The sequence below is a fragment of the Narcine bancroftii genome, chromosome 11 (genome assembly GCF_036971445.1).
Source record: "Narcine bancroftii isolate sNarBan1 chromosome 11, sNarBan1.hap1, whole genome shotgun sequence".
In the NCBI taxonomy this organism is placed as follows: Eukaryota; Metazoa; Chordata; class Chondrichthyes; order Torpediniformes; family Narcinidae; genus Narcine; species Narcine bancroftii.
Window position 1 is genome coordinate 74,002,404 of NC_091479.1, and position 18,338 is coordinate 74,020,741.

Below are 18,338 nucleotides of genomic sequence, written 5' to 3' on the forward strand. Positions count from 1 at the left end.
GAAAGTTTAACACCTGTGTGTGTGCCAAGGTGAATGAAGTCTTTGAATATTTTTCCATCTCTCAGCTGAGTGATGGGGTCTTTTTATTCAAATAAACCCTGTCACCAAATGTGGTTGAGTACTCATTGCAGTGGTCAAAAAAATTGATCAATTGGTTCCAGGGTCTGGTGTATTGTGGAAACCAATGACATTTGACCCTCACTTGGACACCACCTAACTTAAATTATTTTTGTACATGTAGCTCACAAAAGATGTGTAGAGGAAGATCCTCATTATCTTCTTGAATCTTGCTAAAGCAACAACTAAAGGAAATGTGTCCCTGTCCAGCTCAACCACCTGATACTCCAAATCTGCCTCTCCCTTGCTCCAGGCCACACCACTGTGACCAGCCTTCATTCCCTCAGTCTAGAACCTGACATTTACGTGCATTCCTTTGCTTATTCCCCAAAAGGCAGAGTTAATAGAGTAAAGGTCATTGTGTACAGAAAGAATGTAAGGCTGAACACACTGCACACGATGCCTTAAACCTTGAAGACAATATAATATTGTAGCCAGATGCTCAAGCACAAATGTGCATTAGCCCATCACCCCAAACTGTTCAGTGGAATAATTTTTCAGCCGATTTAAAGGGTTTGAGTCTGCTAAGAGAGATGGAAAAGTTTCAATGATCATTCTGTATCTCTATTGTAATGTCACCCTTAAAAAGCCACTACTTTCTGAATAAAAATGAGGCCCTTTGATCTATGCCATGAGTCCATACAATGATTAGTCTGAGAAAATATTTATGTTTCACTTATAAATGTTTAAATTTAGACATAAGGCATGGTAACAGGTCCTTTCAGTCCATGAGCTGGTGCCGCCCAATTACACCCAATTGTTTGAAATGGTGGGAGGAAACCCACGCTGACAGTGGGAGAACATAAACTCCTTACAGACAGCACTGGATTCGAACACCGGTCGTCGGCGCTGTTGCAGCATTTTGCTAACTGCTGTGCCAATCATGCCACCCTATTTAATGAATTTTTGGGCTTGCAAATCTATATTTCATTATCACATAACTATTTTTTGTGAAGCTGAATGGAAAGCTCAAGATGAACTATTTTTAATCTTTGCATGTATGGGAAATGGCTAAATAAAACAAGTTCCTTAAAGTATTTAGTTTGTTTTGTTTTTATTTAGCATATTTTCCTTTGTTCATATTTAGAATTATGAATCTGCACACTTTTGTTCATGCAAAATTTGAGCTGATCAGGTCAAAGTGTGACTTTGAAATTTGCATTATCAGGGTGAAAACACAAGTGTGAAGATGAGGCAGGAGTTTTGAAACAGATGTTTCTGACATGGTGACATGTAGAAAAATGTGATATTTTCCATCAGCAGTTCTCATGATATTAATAATTTTCACTTATTTTTAAGATATGTCAGGGCATTCAATTTGTGAAGGATGTATAGCTCCAACAAAAGACCGTGAAACAATATGTTCAAGATTTCCTCCCAGAAATGGGGAAACTTTTTTTGATTGCCTGCTACCGACGCAACTTATTGGAAGCTAATTGTGATGTATATAAAAAAAACCCCAGAGAATAGTGGAAATATTCATGCAGGGTCAAACAGTTTCAGATGGATGACCTGCCATCGGAACTGGACCAGTTTGGGGTGGTGCAACTGGACCAGTTTGGGGTGGTGCAACTGGACCAGTTTGGGGTGGTGCAACTGGACCAGTTTGGGGTGGTGTAACTGGACCAGTTTGGGGTGGTGCAACTGGACCAGTTTGGGGTGGTGCAACTGGACCAGTTTGGGGTGGTGCAACTGGACCAGTTTGGGGTGGTGCAACTGGACCAGTTTGGGGTGGTGCAACTGGACCAGTTTGGGGTGGTGCAACTGGACCAGTTTGGGGTGGTGCAACTGGACCAGTTTGGGGTGGTGCAACTGGACCAGTTTGGGGTGGTGCAACTGGACCAGTTTGGGGTGGTGCAACTGGACCAGTTTGGGGTGGTGCAACTGGAAGAGGTGCTGCCACACATCTCCACGAACTGAATTCAGTCCTAGTCTCCGGTACTCTTAGTGTGGAGTTGGTGCATTTCCTGTGGGTCTATGCGTTTCTTCTGAGTGTTGCAGATTCCTCCTACGGCCCAAAAACAGGCATTTTGGAGGATTAATTGGTCACTGTAAATTTCTCCAGATGTAGAAGATGATTGATAAGGTGTATCAATAAGATACAGATGAATGGAGTCATGGGAAGTATATTGGCATGGATTGAGGATTAGTTAACTGATAGAAGACAGAGTCGGGATAAATGAGTGTTTTTCTGATTGTTAGGCCGCAGGGGTCGGTTCTGGGCCTGCTGCTTTTCACCATTCACACTGATGATTTGGAAGAGGGGACAGAGGGTAGTGTAGCCAAGTTTGTAGATGATACTAAATTGAGTGGTAAAGCAAAGTGTATAGAGGATGTCGAGGGGCTGCAGAAGGATATAGTTAAGTTAGGTGAGTGGGCAAAGGTCTGGCAGATGGAGTACAACGTTAGTAAATACGAGATCATCTACTTTGGTAGGAAAAATAGAAGAGTAGATTATTATTTAAATGGTGAAAAACTGCAGCATGCTGTAGAGCAGAAGGACTTGGCAGTCCTTGTGCATGAATTGCTAAAGTTGGGTTGCAGGTACAACAGGTTATTAAGAAGGCAAAGAGAATGTCGTTCTTCACTAGAGGAATTGAATTCAAAAGCAGGGAAGTCATGCTGCAACTGTACAAGGTACTGGTGAGGCCGCATCTGTTGTACTGTGTGCAGTTTTGGTCTCCATACTTGAGGAAGGATGTACTGGCCTCAGGGGCAGTCCAGAGGAGGTTCATCAGGTTGGTCCTGGAGATGATGGAGTTGATCTATGAGGAGAGACTAAATTGCCTGGGATTATACTCCCTCAAATTCAGAAGAATAAGAGGAGATCTTATAGAAATGTAAAATTATGAAAGGGATAGATAAGATAGAGGCAGGAAAATTGTTTTCACTGGTAGATGAGACCAGAACTCGGGGACACAGCCTCAAGATTCAGGGGAGTAGTTTTAAGATGGAGATGAGGAAAAACATTTTTTCCCAGAGAGTAGTGAATCTGTGGAATTCTCTACTGTGGAAGTGGTTGAGGTTACTTCATTAAACATATTTAAGATTCAGTTAGATAGTTTTTTTACATTTAAAAAAAAAGGAATTAAGGGATATAGGGAAAAGGCAGGTAGATGGAGTTGAGTCAATGATCAGATCAGCCATGATATTATTGAATGGCGGAGCAGGCTCGATGGGCTGGATGGCCGACTCCTGCTCCTATTTCTTATGTTCTTAACTGGTGGGAATGTGAGGGAGAATGTGCGGCAGAGAAAATTCATGAAGGAATGTGATTGCACTGTAAGCTGCCATCAACTCAATGGGCTGAAATGTCATGAGGAAATATGTTTTAGCCACAGAAAATGGGAGGAGTGAGAGAAACTCCATTTCATTTCTTCATGGAATGCTTGGTATTTCTGCATTATCCTTGTTTCTTTATCTTCTATCCTTGTTTGATTTAACTCTCCTCCATCCGGATCAACTGTGGTTAACGAGCCTTCACCGGCCTTTCTCAGCTGAAGACACTGCTATTTGCATTACTGTCTGTTTGGGTCCCCATTCTATTGCAGACATTCTCCTTGATTTCATTCACCTATCCTTCTCCACAAATTGCTTCTGCTGTGAAGCCATCAGTTTGAAATGCTAACTCTGTTTCTCTGTCTACAGATGATTCCTGAACATTTTCAATAAATTTTGTTTTATTTTAGATTTCCAAAATCTATAGTCTTTTTTGCCATTTACAAAAATTACAGTTGTATTAGTGATAAGATGTGATTTTTGTTTTTTCTTTAATGCCCCTTGATACTTGACCATAAGTATCACAAAAGGCTCCGAACAGATAGGTCTTGTTATTTTTAAGTCTCCTACGTATATTTTTAGAATTGTGAAGTATTTGAAATACAAAAATAAATCAAAATACAATTGGCTTTAAAGGCATTGCATTTCCACATGTCCTTGATGTTGATGAGATGGTCATATTTGAGGAGGGAGCAAATGGAAATCATGTGAGAATTTTTTTTGCACCAGGTTATTTGTTAAATATTGCCGAAAATGTGAAAGACTACTAAATCATTGCATGTCAATGTTTTCCAATGAAATTGGAAGGGAAGCAAAATTAGTAGCTTTTTCAGGCTCACTTTGTTTTTATTATCGTAACATCTTAGTGTGAAGAATTGACAAAGGGTCTTGGACCTGAAACATTAACTCTATTTACCTTGCTACGCTTGCTGCTTGATCCACTGAGTGTTTCTTAAAAAAAACACTTGCTGTTTTTTGGACTGTTATCCCAGCCTCACTCCTTACAACAAACACAGCCTTTCATCTTTGTGCCAACCAAATAACGTTATGCCTGGTATCACATCTTTGTACCACCACAATAATATCAGTCTCAACCCCATGTCTAATTTCCCGAGGTTGATTACCCAAACTTGATTACCCAATACCTGTTATCCTGCCTGCCCACTTAATGTAATAGAGATGAACCTGCGAAGCTTGAGGGATTGAATTCTGTCTTTGTGCAACAATTTGTAGCTCTCTTGGAAATTTAGGCCCTCCATAAATACATCAATGAAGCATTTATGATTATACTTTCCATTTTATGTGAACTACTCAGAAGTTAGCGAATGCAGTAAAAATCTAGATGAGTTATGACCTACAGAAGAGCACTTAATAATTTAAAAAATTTTGGGCTGGAAGTGACATTTTGGCAGGCAAACCTAATGTTTATATGATATTAAGTTACTTAATGAAGACCACAAAATGTATGAAATAATTGGTTTAACCCTGTCATTAATAATGTTGAATCATTGAATGTTGTGCAATTCTATTAACTGTTCACCTCCTGGTATTGACAGCAATGCCTTCAGTTTTTTAGATTATGTTGGATGAGTTTAGCTGAATTGTAAATTCTTTTTGTTAAAAATAGATATCCAGGAACTTTTCTGTATTCTTCAATAAGTAATTTAATAAGGCAGCATTTTTCTTATAGCTGCGATAACAATGTTTTTATGGCCACTTTCTGAACGTTCACCTCTTTCCCAATATTAATGATCACAGCAAGAGTGTTTTCTCTGACTTGAACTGGTAGCTCAGCTTTCCTGGAAGAGTCATGTTTTCTCCCTGGTGCTCGTCTCCAATAACATCAATTACCTTCAGTTCAAATGCAATGCTTTCCAGCATGTACTATGCTTTATTGATTCTTGCTAATTGTCTTCCAGATGTTGATGAATGTGACAATGACTACAATGGTGGCTGCGTTCATGAATGCATCAACATTCCCGGCAACTACAGGTGCACATGTTACGATGGCTTTATGCTGGCACATGATGGTCATAATTGCTTGGGTAAGTTTTATAACTTCCTTTAAAAAAAATAATTTTAATTGACATCTTTGATTTATGTTCATTTTGTTTGCTAGGTAAACAATAATTGCAATTTTAATTTTGTTGACATTTCACTAATGCAAGATTTTTTTTCTGCCAACATCACGTGCTTGCAATGTTAAATACCTGTATCTTCCAACAGTAACAACAATTTTCATTTTACTTTCGTAAATGCGAAAATCTTTGATTTTTGGTGGGGAAGGGGTTGTAATTTCAAATACACGTCGCCAGAATATTGAAACTCATTCCTGTGAGATGTAATGTTTGTACAATACCCATTGTTGGGGCATGGTTCAATGAAGAGCATACTTAAGGTGTGGATTTCAAGAAATAAAGGGGTGATCTCATAGATGAGATCAAATGGACGAAAGGACGAGACCAGTATAGAGAAGCAGATTCCATTTTGGCTATTTTTCAAAATGTCCTGATTTAACTTTGATAAACTTTTGGCAGAAACTTGAGAGATGGCAGCCACAGTCATGGCCCTGTTTCTTTATAGCTTTGATGTTCTGTTGCATTTACAGGCATGATCACAAGAAATCTTGCAATGGTTTTCAGACAAGTCTGTTTTCAAAGAAATTAAATTCAGGAGATGCAGGATACAACTTCTTTATAGGGATGTTGGATGCATATTCAATTCAGTTTTTGTTAGGAGTTATTTTTGTGTCATATTCGGCAAAAACCTTTACTGCAAAAGCAGTCTAGGACCAAGTTCATCTTAATTTTTCACACCATTCTCTTGTCACTATGTTGTTATTTCACCTTGCAAGTGTTTAATTTTGATATGATTGGTAATTTTGACCTAAACCTCTTATTGCGTATAATCTTTACAATTTTCCATTTAACTACTTAAGTGAACCTGACACCAAAGTTGATATCTGGAGCTAAGTATTGGGTGATTTTGGAAAAATATCTGTAGATGAAAAATCTATCACTATTTTTCATGTGGCAACAGCTGAAATAGGTCACATATCACCAGAAGCGATTCAATACTTAGAAGTGAAGGATAACATTGATTTTTAGGAATAATTATTTTCCCTGCACGAGTGAGGTAGGGATGGGGTTTTTTTTGTGCAACTCACTTAACTTGGATAACCTTGTGTACTGAGACAATTGGAACATAACATTATAACTAAAACAGAGTCACAAATTTAATTCAAGTCAAATGACGTTCAAGTCAAGTTTGTTCATCATCTGATTGCAAAGTACAACCTGATGAAACAGCATTCTTTGGTGCAAAATACACAGACACGTAGCCAGACATAACATACATGCGGACAAGCAATACATGTGCAGGAAAAGTTTTCATATATAAAAATAAATAAATATTATTTTGTAAATATAAGAGTTTCAGATGGTTAGAACCATACAGCCCAGAAACAGGCCCTTCGGCCTGTGAAGGAGGCAGTGCCATCAGCTCAGTCCGTGAGAAGAGTCTTGTGGACTGGATGACCTGTCTGTCTTCTTTTCTTGTCGACCTGTGACTTATCAAAAGAGGAAATGAATAGTTTATTGTCATATACATAAATACAATGCACAAATGGAATGGAAGTTTTACTTATTGCAGCTTCCCAGAGATGTCAATCTTACTGACAGCAAAAGGAGAGCACATAAATATCCAGATGACATTGTTGAGAAAGAGGCCTCAGAATTGTCTCCTAATCAGGGACACATTGGCAAGAAGGCCTCCTGAAGAGGCCTCAAGCAGTGAGGGCTTCCTGATTCTATTGAAGGTTTGGACCTGGAGCATGGGTCGCCAATGGTTGAACAGGGGTTCTGTACACTGCAGAGGCTACGGGAGCACTGGAGGCAAATCCACGGACACTGTCTCTGTAGGAACTCCCTTGCTTCTCTTTCTCTTATTGTTAGGGGCTCCTGACAATGCACATGACAACTCTTTGTCTTCCTTATGGTGATCCCTCTCCCTGCATTTTATTAGGCTGCCTGCCTAAATTTTGGTGATACCTTGATGAACAGCTCAAACTCAAAACATTGGTTATGTATCTTTACCTTTGCTATATAATGTATACTGTTTGATCTGCTGAGTTTCTCCAGCATTGTGTTTTTACTTTATTCTCTCCACACTCCATTTGACACCCTGCAGATATTACCATTCATCTATACACTCAGAGCCTCAAACTATGACCAGGACACACACATCTTTGGAATGTAGAAGGAAACTGGAGAAACTCATGCAGTAATAGGGAAAACTCTTTACAGGCCACACCAGAGGTCAGGAAAGAAACCAGGTTGCTGGAAATGTGATGCATTCTGACTGAGCGTGGTAAACCACTGTTATGCTATGATTGGCTGCTGTTGGCAGGACACACCTCCCGAAACCCATCTTACCCATAGCCCCTTGGATGCTCCCCATTCCACTCTGCCTTGATCAGTCAATGAGATTGATGGCCGTTCCTGACTATAGTTAATAAAAGTCCATCAGTTTCACAACTTCAGTCTTTAGTGGTTATTGATGGGGTATCACTGAGGTTCTGTTTTCTTTCGTGAGACAGTAATGTGGAGGTCATAGAGCTGCCAAAAATGAATTATTTCACCTTCTAAATTAATACAAATCTTCCAGAAAAGCTTGCCATAAATTCAGAGTGACATCCTGATGCACCAGAAGGCATTAGTGAGAAAGATGAAGCACCATGATTTTTCCCTCACACGTTTTCAATCATAAAGGATCCTTGAAGACAATGTTCCCAGGATCCACAGTTCCACAGGGACTGAGGGAGAAAGATCAGTGAATGTACAGTGTGGCATTGTAATTGCTTGTTATTTATGTTTGAATTATCAGCCCACAGAAATATGTGCACTCTTTAAAGATGGCAGTTTTTTTTCTCTAAGAATTAAGTATTATTCATAGACCAGACATCAGGAACATCCACACTGCACATGTCCCATGATATTTTGAGTTATTGATTAGACATTGCCTACAAGGCTTTTTCTTTACAATTAGTGGTGAGGATTTAGGATTTTTGCTACTTGGCTGATTAGGTGATGGGTGAGGGCGATCAGGCATGCAGTGGGTTTTGGTGATGAGTTGTGGCATGTGAATTGAGATGAACAGTTAGGAGGTGATTCCAGAATAAAAAGAGAAACTTTATCCAAGTGCTTTCTACACCCCGTTCCACTTGCCCTCCTGCACACACAGCCAGTTTACTGCTCCTTGCTCTGCCAGCAGAATTTCCAGATTTGATGTTCCTTCAATGCACCAATTCCTTGGGAGGCAGATGTCCTGAATTCAATCCATATCTTTTGATTCTTGCTTTCAAACAAATGTTAAGATTCCAATTTGCCTGAGCCTCCCATCCCACCTGTATGCATTTTCATCCTGCTCTCTGGAACTAAGAAAGCACACCATTTCTTCCACATCCTCAAGCTGAAGATGTTCAATGTCCCATGACCCTTAACAAACTTCAACAGATGGACCATCAAAAACATTGTAACTGTGAGAGGGGGGGGTGGGGGGGTGGCTTGGGAGGAGGGAGGGGGGGGAGAAAAAGTCACTGTATATGTGTGAAAAAGAAAAAGTGTATATCATGGCTAACGTGATTTATGGTGTGAAAAATAAAAAAATTTAAAAAAATTAAAAAAAAACATTGTAACTGGGTGGATCACAGCCTGGTATGAGCGCTGCTCTGCCCTTGGAGCAGAAAAAAGGTGAAAGCAGCGCAGATCATGCAAACCTCCCTCCCCTCCATCAATTCCATCTACACCTTCTGATAGCACAAAAAGACAACCAATGCAGTGATGGGCCTATTGCTTGCTGGACACACTCTCTTCTCCCTCCTCCTATCAGGGAAAAGATTCAAAAGTGTGACAAATAGATTTAAAGACGTTCTTCCCTGCAGTCATCAGGCTCCTGAATGAATCCCCCATTTGCGCTCTCCTGCTGCCAATGTTATAATTCTCTCTGTAACACTATATTCTGTAATTATACTTTGTTCTTCCAGAATTAACTTGTTACATTGTACATGGTATAATATGAAAATAAACTTGAATTTAAATGAGGTTGCAGTACCAAAGCACTTTCATTCACCGGAACTCAAAACATCAACTGATCTCTAGTGAGGGAATTTGGAGCTAGGATGCATAGAATCAAGATAAAATTAGCAATTGAAAACTAAGGGGATGAGGAACTTCTCTTAATTACCTTGAAAATGTGTAATCCTAAGTTTTTATTATTATTTATTATTGTCATGTACACCGAGATATCATGAAATGTTTTCTTTTGTGTGGCATTCAAAGGCTTACAGAGTCACCATGCTCCTGTGCCATTTTGCAAGAAAATAAACAAAAATAAGGAAGATCCTTCAGAAACTATTTCCTCTGAGGCTACCACTGCTGTCTCCTCTGAGACCAGAACTACTTGTTTCTTTTGCTTGCGCACGCTGTCCAGTTGTAGGGGGCCGGGGGACCAGCAGACAGAGGGTGCTAATTGGATATGATAAGAGAAAAGGTGAGAATTTATCTTGGCTCCATGAAAGGAGGCAGAGGAAAATGGGAAGAGAGGGAGAATTTAATATATCTTTACTCCTATAGATGCTGTGAGACTGGCTGAGTTCCTCCAGCATTTCTGTGTTTTGACTAGTCACAGCATCTGCATATTTTCAGATTTCACTTCAAATCTCTATTAAATCACCTCTCATCCTTCTTCACTCCAAATAGAAAAGCTCGAGCCCTGTTAACCTTGCCTCATAAGATATCTTCTCCAATTTCGGCATCATCCTGGTAAATCTCCGCTGCACCATCTCTGTAATGAGGTGACCAGAACCATATTCCAAGTGTCTGACCAGTGTTCTATAGAGCTGCAACATTACCTTACGACTCTTGAACTAAATTCCCCGACTAATGAAGGCCAGCATAACATATCTTCTTAACTACCCTATCAACATGCGTTGCAACCTTATGAGTGCCATGGATTTGGATCCCAAGATCCCTCAGTTCTTCCATACTGTTAAGAATCCAGCCATTATCCTCCCTTAAAGTTCGACCTACCAAAAGGTATCATTTCACACTTACTGAGATTAAACTCCATCTGTCACTTCTCCACCCAATTCTGCATTCTGTCCACATCTCATTGTAACCTATGACAACTTTCTACATTATTCACAACACCTCTAACCTTCGTGTTATCTGGAAACTTACTGACCCATCTTCTTCGCCAAGGTAATTTATAAAAAAGACAAACTGCCGGGGACCTAAAACAGATTCCCGTGGAACTCCACTAATCACTGACCTCCAGGCAAAATATGTTCCATCTACTAATACCCTTTGCTTTCTGCAGGCAAGCCAATTCTGAATCCATGTCTCATGACTTTTTGAAAGAGTCTACCGTGGGGTCCTTGTCAAATGCATTACTAAAATCCAAACAATTCATATCTACCATCCTACCTTAATCAATTTATTTTGTTACTCAGTTAGGCATGTGGAGGCATAAACCTACCCCTCATGAAGCCGTATTATCTCTGAGAGGATTCTATTTCTCTAAATATTCATAAATCCTGTCTCAAAAAATCCTCTCCCATAGTTTTCCCACCACTGATGCAAGACTCACTGGTCTATAGTTCCCAGGATTTACAACTTTTCTTTTTTCAACAAGGGGATGACATTTACCATTCTCCAATCCTCCATTGCCTTCCCTGTGGTCAGGGAGGATGAAAAGATCATTGCAAAAGCCCCAACAATCTCCTCCTTCGCTTCCTGTAGTAACCTGGGTCGTATCTTATCTGGTCTTGGGATCTTATCAATCTTAATGAAGTGCTGCATCTTCTCAAAAACATTAGGAGCTCAACAAGCTCCAGCACATAAGCTTGTTCTATACTAACCTCACATTGACCAAGGTCCCTCTCTCTGGTGAACACTGAAGCAAAGTATTCATTTACAACCTCCCCTTTACTTCTGCACATTCCAAAATCTGTCCTCCTATCTGCTCCTCGCGCCCCAAGGTTTGATTAGAGACCTACAGATTCCCAATACAGTGATTGCTCCCTTCCTGTATCTGTATCTCAGTGGACACTCCTCCACAATATCCTTTTCAGCTGTTGTGATACTATCCCTGATTAGTAATGCTACTTCTCCTCCCTCCCCCCTATCTTATCCCTTTTAACTCACATTTAAGCTCTTGTACCTTGATCAGCCATCCTAATCTTGCATCAGCCAAGTCTTTGCAACAGCCACAGCATTGTAATTCCACTTGTCATGCAATTCTGCCAAATTAAAGTGCCAGAATGCAAGCTAAAACCAGTAAGTGGAAAAAGCAGTTATATATCGTCAAAGGGGGTTTTGTAAATGTATGCAAAGCTGAAGAAATGGAATCTAGAATGAGAAAGGATTCTTGTCCGTTTTCTGTTAATGAGCTCTTAAAGTGTTTGAAAGCAAGAATGAGATTGTTGAAAATGATAGGAGTGCTTTATGCATGTCATTTCTCAGGGAACTGTGAGCTCTTTCTGCACCTGTTGGGTGTCAGCACAAAAGTGGAATTCATTGTCCTGTTACTGGCACTCACCTGATTTCTTCAGCACCCTGACCTTCTCCTGAGCTTCACAGGGCTCAGCAACTGTCTCTAAAGCCCAGTGACAGGATCATGAAATAAGGGAACAGTATAAATGTGAATCTGTGGAATTCACTGACCCTTGAAGGAGGCTACCTCAGTAAACAAATTCAAGACAAGGTTGGATGGATTTTTACATAGTAGGGGAATTGAGGGATATAGGGAAAAGGGAGGTAGATGGAGATAAGCCTATCATCAATTGAATGGTGGAGGAGACTTGATGGGCTTAATGGCCTATCCTGCTCCTATTATGTTCATGATTACCAACAGAATTCCAAACAGACTGCTGGATTGAATCACAAACTGCAGTTGGTTTGTCACTTCTGTACCCAAATAAATAATTATCTCCGCTGAGTACTTTTGTATCTAAGACTGGCTAACATTTCTAGTCCTATATTCTGCTTCTTGCTACTATTTCTAGTATTCATGCTAGTGTCCTTCACAATGCAAGGGTAATTAATTTCTCAATGGAATTATTACATCATGATGTGCCTTTGTTCACAAATGTGAGAAATAATCTTGAGAAAACTTCCTCTCTCAATAACCAGCCGAGATAGGAAATGGATTTTGGGTGAGGGCTAATGACGGTTAGTGAAATAGTATTTTCTTAAGATTTAATTATTTGCACTGTTTTGAGTTAATGAATATATGTTGGCCCTCATGTGTAGACCACTGCATTCCTAAGCATCCAATTCAGCTGATGCATCAGGTGGATTTATGACTAAAACACACTGGTGGCAATTTTCAAATCCACAATCTGTTGGGTGCAGAATTTTTAAGCACTCTTGATGGTAGTTTGCAATAATTTGTTTTGAGTCTTTTATTCTTGGAAAATGGAGCAAATTCCTCTTGCAGATACCAGAATCTAGAATTTATGTAACCGTTTTCCAGTAAGAGTGGCAGGGTTCTAGTATCACTACATGTTCCTACTGCAGGAATAACATATATTATATGCTTGATATAATTCATGTATTGAGTCTATCAAAAGAATGCTCCATCCCAAACCTTTGGTGAATATATCTATATTTGTGGCTTTTCTCATTGAGAGGGTGAATGTGCTAAAATGAAGAACATGATCCAACATGTTAGCGATGATTTAAGAGCAATCTCTAATGAGCTCTATTCTGATATTTCGTGGACAGTCTATTTTATAATTAGTACAGGTAATTTCCTTTAGAACATCATTGGAAGTCAGACTGATAACTTGCAATTAAATGAAAGAAATAACATTATATAATTAGATTAGAAGTTCAAGGATCTTTTAATAAATAAGTTCTGAAAAGGAAAAAGTGTGTATCATGGTTAATGTGATTTATGGTGTGAAAAAAACAAAGTTCTGAATATAGTGTTAATTTTTTTTTAAATTTTTTATTTTTCACACTATAAACCACATTGATCAAGATACATATACAGTGTCGTTTTCTCCACCCCCCCCTCCTCCCCTCCCTCCCTCCCTACCTCCCATCCCATTCATTTAAAGTTCAGAAAATAGGATACATTAAACCCGTCAAACAATGTTGTCACTCAATAAAAACAAACAAGAAATTCCACTGAGTCAGTAATATAGTGTTAATTTTAAGGTGAGCTTGTCAAGTTAACTCTTGTGGATTTGGGGAATTTACTCCCAGATCATGATATCAAAGGATACCATTAATAATAAACTACCTCCCTCCATTCATCCAAAGTTTAAAAAGTGAAAGCAATTTGAAAGCTTAGAGGAAAATCTCACATGTTGTTACACATTCTTGCAGCTTAAATTTCCAGAAATGAGCTGAAGGCATTAAATCCTAGAAAGAAAGTATGATCAACTTGATATTACTATTGCAGATACTTGCAATTATCAGTGGAATGTTTCTTAATTTCTGGTTTCACTCCTTTATTTCACATTATGTTTCCAAAGTTAAAGTCAAAATTCAGATTTATTGTCAGAGTACATACATGACATCACTTACAGCCCTGAGATTATTTTTCCTGCTGGCGAGGCAGAATTACTACTTATTGGTAGTGCAAAACAAAACTGTACTCAATGTACCCATGTAAACAAATAAAGAAATGTAAACTGTACAATATAGAGTCAGAAATAAAATCAATAAAGTGCAAAAGTGAGAGTACTTAAATGAGTCCCTGATTAAGTTTGCTGTTGAGGAGTCTGATAGTGGAGGGGTAGCAGTTGTCCCTGAAACTGATTATGAGAGTCTTGTGGCATCAATACCTCTTTCCTGATGGTAGCAGCGAGAACAGAGCGTGTGCTAAGTGATTTGGATCCTTGATGATTGCCACTACTCTCCGATAGCAGCTTTCCCAGTAGATGTTCTCGATGGTGGGGAGTGTTTTGCCTGTGATGTCCTGCGCTGTGTCCACTGCCTTTTGCAGGGCTTTATGCTCAGGGATATTGGTGTCCTCAAACCAGACCATAATGCAGTCAGTCAGCACACTTTCCACCTCACATCTATAGAAATTTGCCAGGGTTTCTGATGTCATATCAAACCTCTTCAAACTCCTGAGGAAGTAGAAACACTGCCGTGCTTTCTTCAGGATGCTATTAGTGTGTGGAGTCCAGGAAAGATCCTGTGAGATAGTGACTCCAAGATCTTAAATTTGCTCGCCCTCTCCATCTCTGATCCCCAATTATCACTGGATCAAGCACCACTGGTTTTTCCTTCCTGATGTCAGCAATTAGTTCCTTGGTTTTGGTGATATTGAATGAGAGGAATTTGTTGGTGCACCATTCAGCCAAGTTTTCAATCTCCCTCCTGTATGGTGACTCATTGCCCTGTTTTATACAACCGACTACCATGGTATCGTCAATGAATTTGTAGATGGTGTTGCTATTGTATCAAGCCACACAATAATAGGTGTACAGTGAGTAGAGCAGGGGGCTAAGAACACAGCCCTGTAGTGCTCCATTACTGATGGTGATTGTGGAAGAAATGTTCTTAGCAATCCTCATTGATTGTGGTCTGGAGATGAGGAAATCTAGGATCCACACAATCTCAGTTTTCATTTGTGACATTTACTTCTTAAATTTAAATATTCCTGAATAGTATTTGTGAAAATGGATTCAACCAAATTATGTACCAAGAGGTATAAGAGGATCCTGGGTCAGTTTGAAACCAACGTGGAATTAAGTGTGCTGTGTAATTATCAAACTGAGGAATTAACCCAGTTATTAATCCCTTATTACAGTTAAGATGCTTAATTCATAAGATTTCATCTATAATGTCATTAAAAATGGCTAATTTTGTTGCTTCAATGTGTTATGAATGTTGAGGAATGGATTGTGCTCATGCCATGATACCAAGCTCTTATATATCGGATCCAACTCCGGGCCTACTTCTGCAACCAGGATTCTCCATCCCCCACTGCAGACCCCTTCTCCATCTTAAAACCTTCTTCCTTCTCCTGGACACCTTATTCCAGCCTCTGCCCTCTCCACCCACAATTGCGACTGCCACTGAGCTATCAACATCTTGACTTACCAAAACCATTGCCATTTGTGATTCTGCGGACAACTGTGGTGTTATCGGCAAACTTGTAGATGGCATTGAAATTGTACCTGGCCACACAGTCATGAGTGTGTAACAAGTAGAGCAGTGGGCTAAGCATCCTTGGGGTGTGCCTGTGTTGATAATCAGTGAGGAGGAGACGTTGTTTCCAATTCGTACAGACTGTGGTCTTCCAATGAGAAAGTCAAGAATCCTGTTGCAGAGTGAGCTACAGAGGCCTAGAGTTTGTAGCTTCTTAACCAGCACTGAGGGAATAATAGTATCGAAGGCCGAACTGTCAGATTTGTTTTGTCAGAGAAATGAGTGAAGAATTCAAGCATATAATTTTCTAACCATAATACTGAATGTCAGAATACTCATTAAATCAAACCATTGTTTAAATTTGGCATGTTTCCAAATGATTTTCAATTTACCTTTACACTTCCACTGAACTTGGTTGTTTTTTTGATACTTTGGATTATTAAAGTTCCTGTCTCTTTAAAACTTGGTTTCTCAGGAACCATCCTTATTCTTGGTATCAAGTTATAATCTATTGACATTGAGGATAAAATTCCAACTGAACAGAAATTTTCAATTGAATAACATTGCAAATGAACATTTCCGTTTAGAATGCAAACTTTATTAATCATTCTGCATGTGAAGTCTGACATAATTGTTTCTTGACAAATCTACCAAGTTGCAATGAAATTTTTTTATTTTGCATGCTATCCAGGCAGTCAACATATCTTTGAGTATAACAAGTAGTTCAAACTAAAACGAAACTGCAGATAAAAAAACGTCCAGTTAAAAACAGTGAAAGGATAGGAACATTTTACTAATGAGAGGGCCATTCAATAGTCTCATCATCACAGCATGGCAAAACTGTCCTTGAATTGGCTGGTGGATGTTTTTCTACTTTCATGTCTTCTGTCTGACAGGAGGGTGGACCGAGGTGGGGTGGATTGTTTAATATGCTGGTTGTCTTTCTGAGGCAATGGGAAATGTTGACAGAGTCGACGGAAGTGAGGTTGATTTGTATGATATCCATTGCCATATTCACAACTCTCTCCAATTTCTTGTGGTTTTGGGCAGAGCAGTTCCCATACCAAGCTATGGTGCATTTGAGAAGGATACTTTGTGGTGTATCTAAGGAAACAGGTAAGAGATATTGGGAACATACCAAATTTATTTTGCCTTCTAAGGAGGTATAGCTATTGGTGCACTTTCTTGGCCATAACACCAATGTGGTTGACCAGGACAGATTGGTAATATTTGCATTTAAAAACTGAAGATTCTCCACCATCTCCACCTCGTCATCATTGATACACATAAGAACATGCTCCTGAAGTCGATGTTGATAGTGAAGGAGAATTTGTTGTCCAGACACCCTGCTGCCATGCTCTCTATCAATTTCATTGTTTAAGATCCAGCCTACGATGGAGGTGTCACCTGCAAGTTTAGGCGGAGTTAGAACAACTACACGGTCTTGAGTGTATCATGAGTATAGAAGGGATTGAGTACACAGTATGTTGTGGGGCATTGGTATTAAGGACTAGGATGTCATTGCTAATCCTCACTGACTGCAGTCTGCCGGTCAAAAGAGTAGAGGATCCAGTTGCAAAGAGGGCTCCAGGCATTTGGAGATGAATTTGTTTGAGACTCTGGTGTTGAAAGCAGAACTATATTGATAAATTATCAGAGAAAAATTTATTGGAAAGTTAACATTTTGTGCCTTGATCCCATTTATGTCCAAAGGCTGTCAGAAATTTGCCTCTGCCTGAGATGGGTACAAACCAGTCTACTTTGCAGGGTGAAGATTTAAAAACATGACCATACTGATTAGACTGCACCTACGGTATAATTTCATTTCAAGGTCCCATTCCTTGCAAAGAATTCAGTGTAGATTTACCATATACTGTAGTCTCTAAGAGCTAGACCAACAAAGTGTTCCATGAAAATGTGAATGTGACGATTGCCAGTGTCTTCTCCTGTGGGTAACATTGGCCCTTGTCATGCAAAAGTAAAAAAAAAAATGCTGTGCCATGAGTCTAATTTCTCAGTTTAGATTTTTCCCACTTATGAGTGAAGCGAACACCAGCTAAATATAAGTTTCCAGTACAAATTTGCTGGCCTTTTTTATCTCTGTCCTCACTGAACGAACTTTTGTTTGTGTGCCAGTTATGAAGGCTTGTCAAAGCCATGAGAAAACAACATCTGGATGAAGCTCCAAACTTTGCTCTTAAATAGAACAGAGGACTGATTGTATTAACAATAACGGGTTGCAATGATACAAATGAGTAAATGGAGCAGTACTCTGCTTTTCCGCTCAGCACAAGGCTTTGACATAGTCTTCTCCATGTATACTTTTATATTATTGCATCATGTTGTGCTTGGTGAATATTTTAGTTCATCAAATGGTAGGGAAGGGAAATAAGACAAGAGACATATTTGCAAGTTGTTTCATCAATGTTTAGAGAGACATACATACAACGCAGTAACAGGCCCTTTCGGCCCACAAGCCCATGCTACCCAATCACACCCAATTGACATACAAACCACAGAATGTTTTGGAGGGTGGGAGGAAACCAGAGTCCCTGGGGAAAACCCACACAGACATGGGGAGAACATACAAACTCCTACCAGACAGCGTGGGATTTGGACCCCGGTTCCGATCGCTGGTGCTGTAACAGCATTGCACTAACTGCTACGCTAACAGTGCTGTCCTATCTAGTTAAGTCAAACACAAAAAGTTTACTTGCTCCAACCTACATGCCTGTCATTAAAATCCACTCTATCTGTGTGCATATCTATCAC

At 39.5% G+C, this 18,338-nt stretch overlaps 1 protein-coding gene across 3 annotated transcripts in view; it reads left to right on the forward strand.

The window, feature by feature from the left end:
* Positions 1-18,338, forward strand: part of scube1 (signal peptide, CUB domain, EGF-like 1) — a 224,172-nt gene that overhangs the window by 27,454 nt on the left and 178,380 nt on the right. For all 3 annotated transcript variants that reach the window (XM_069903410.1, XM_069903409.1, XM_069903408.1), the window contains exon 3: positions 5,316-5,441. In XM_069903410.1, coding sequence (XP_069759511.1) covers positions 5,316-5,441 — 126 coding nt within the window. The remainder of the gene's footprint in view (positions 1-5,315; positions 5,442-18,338) is intronic.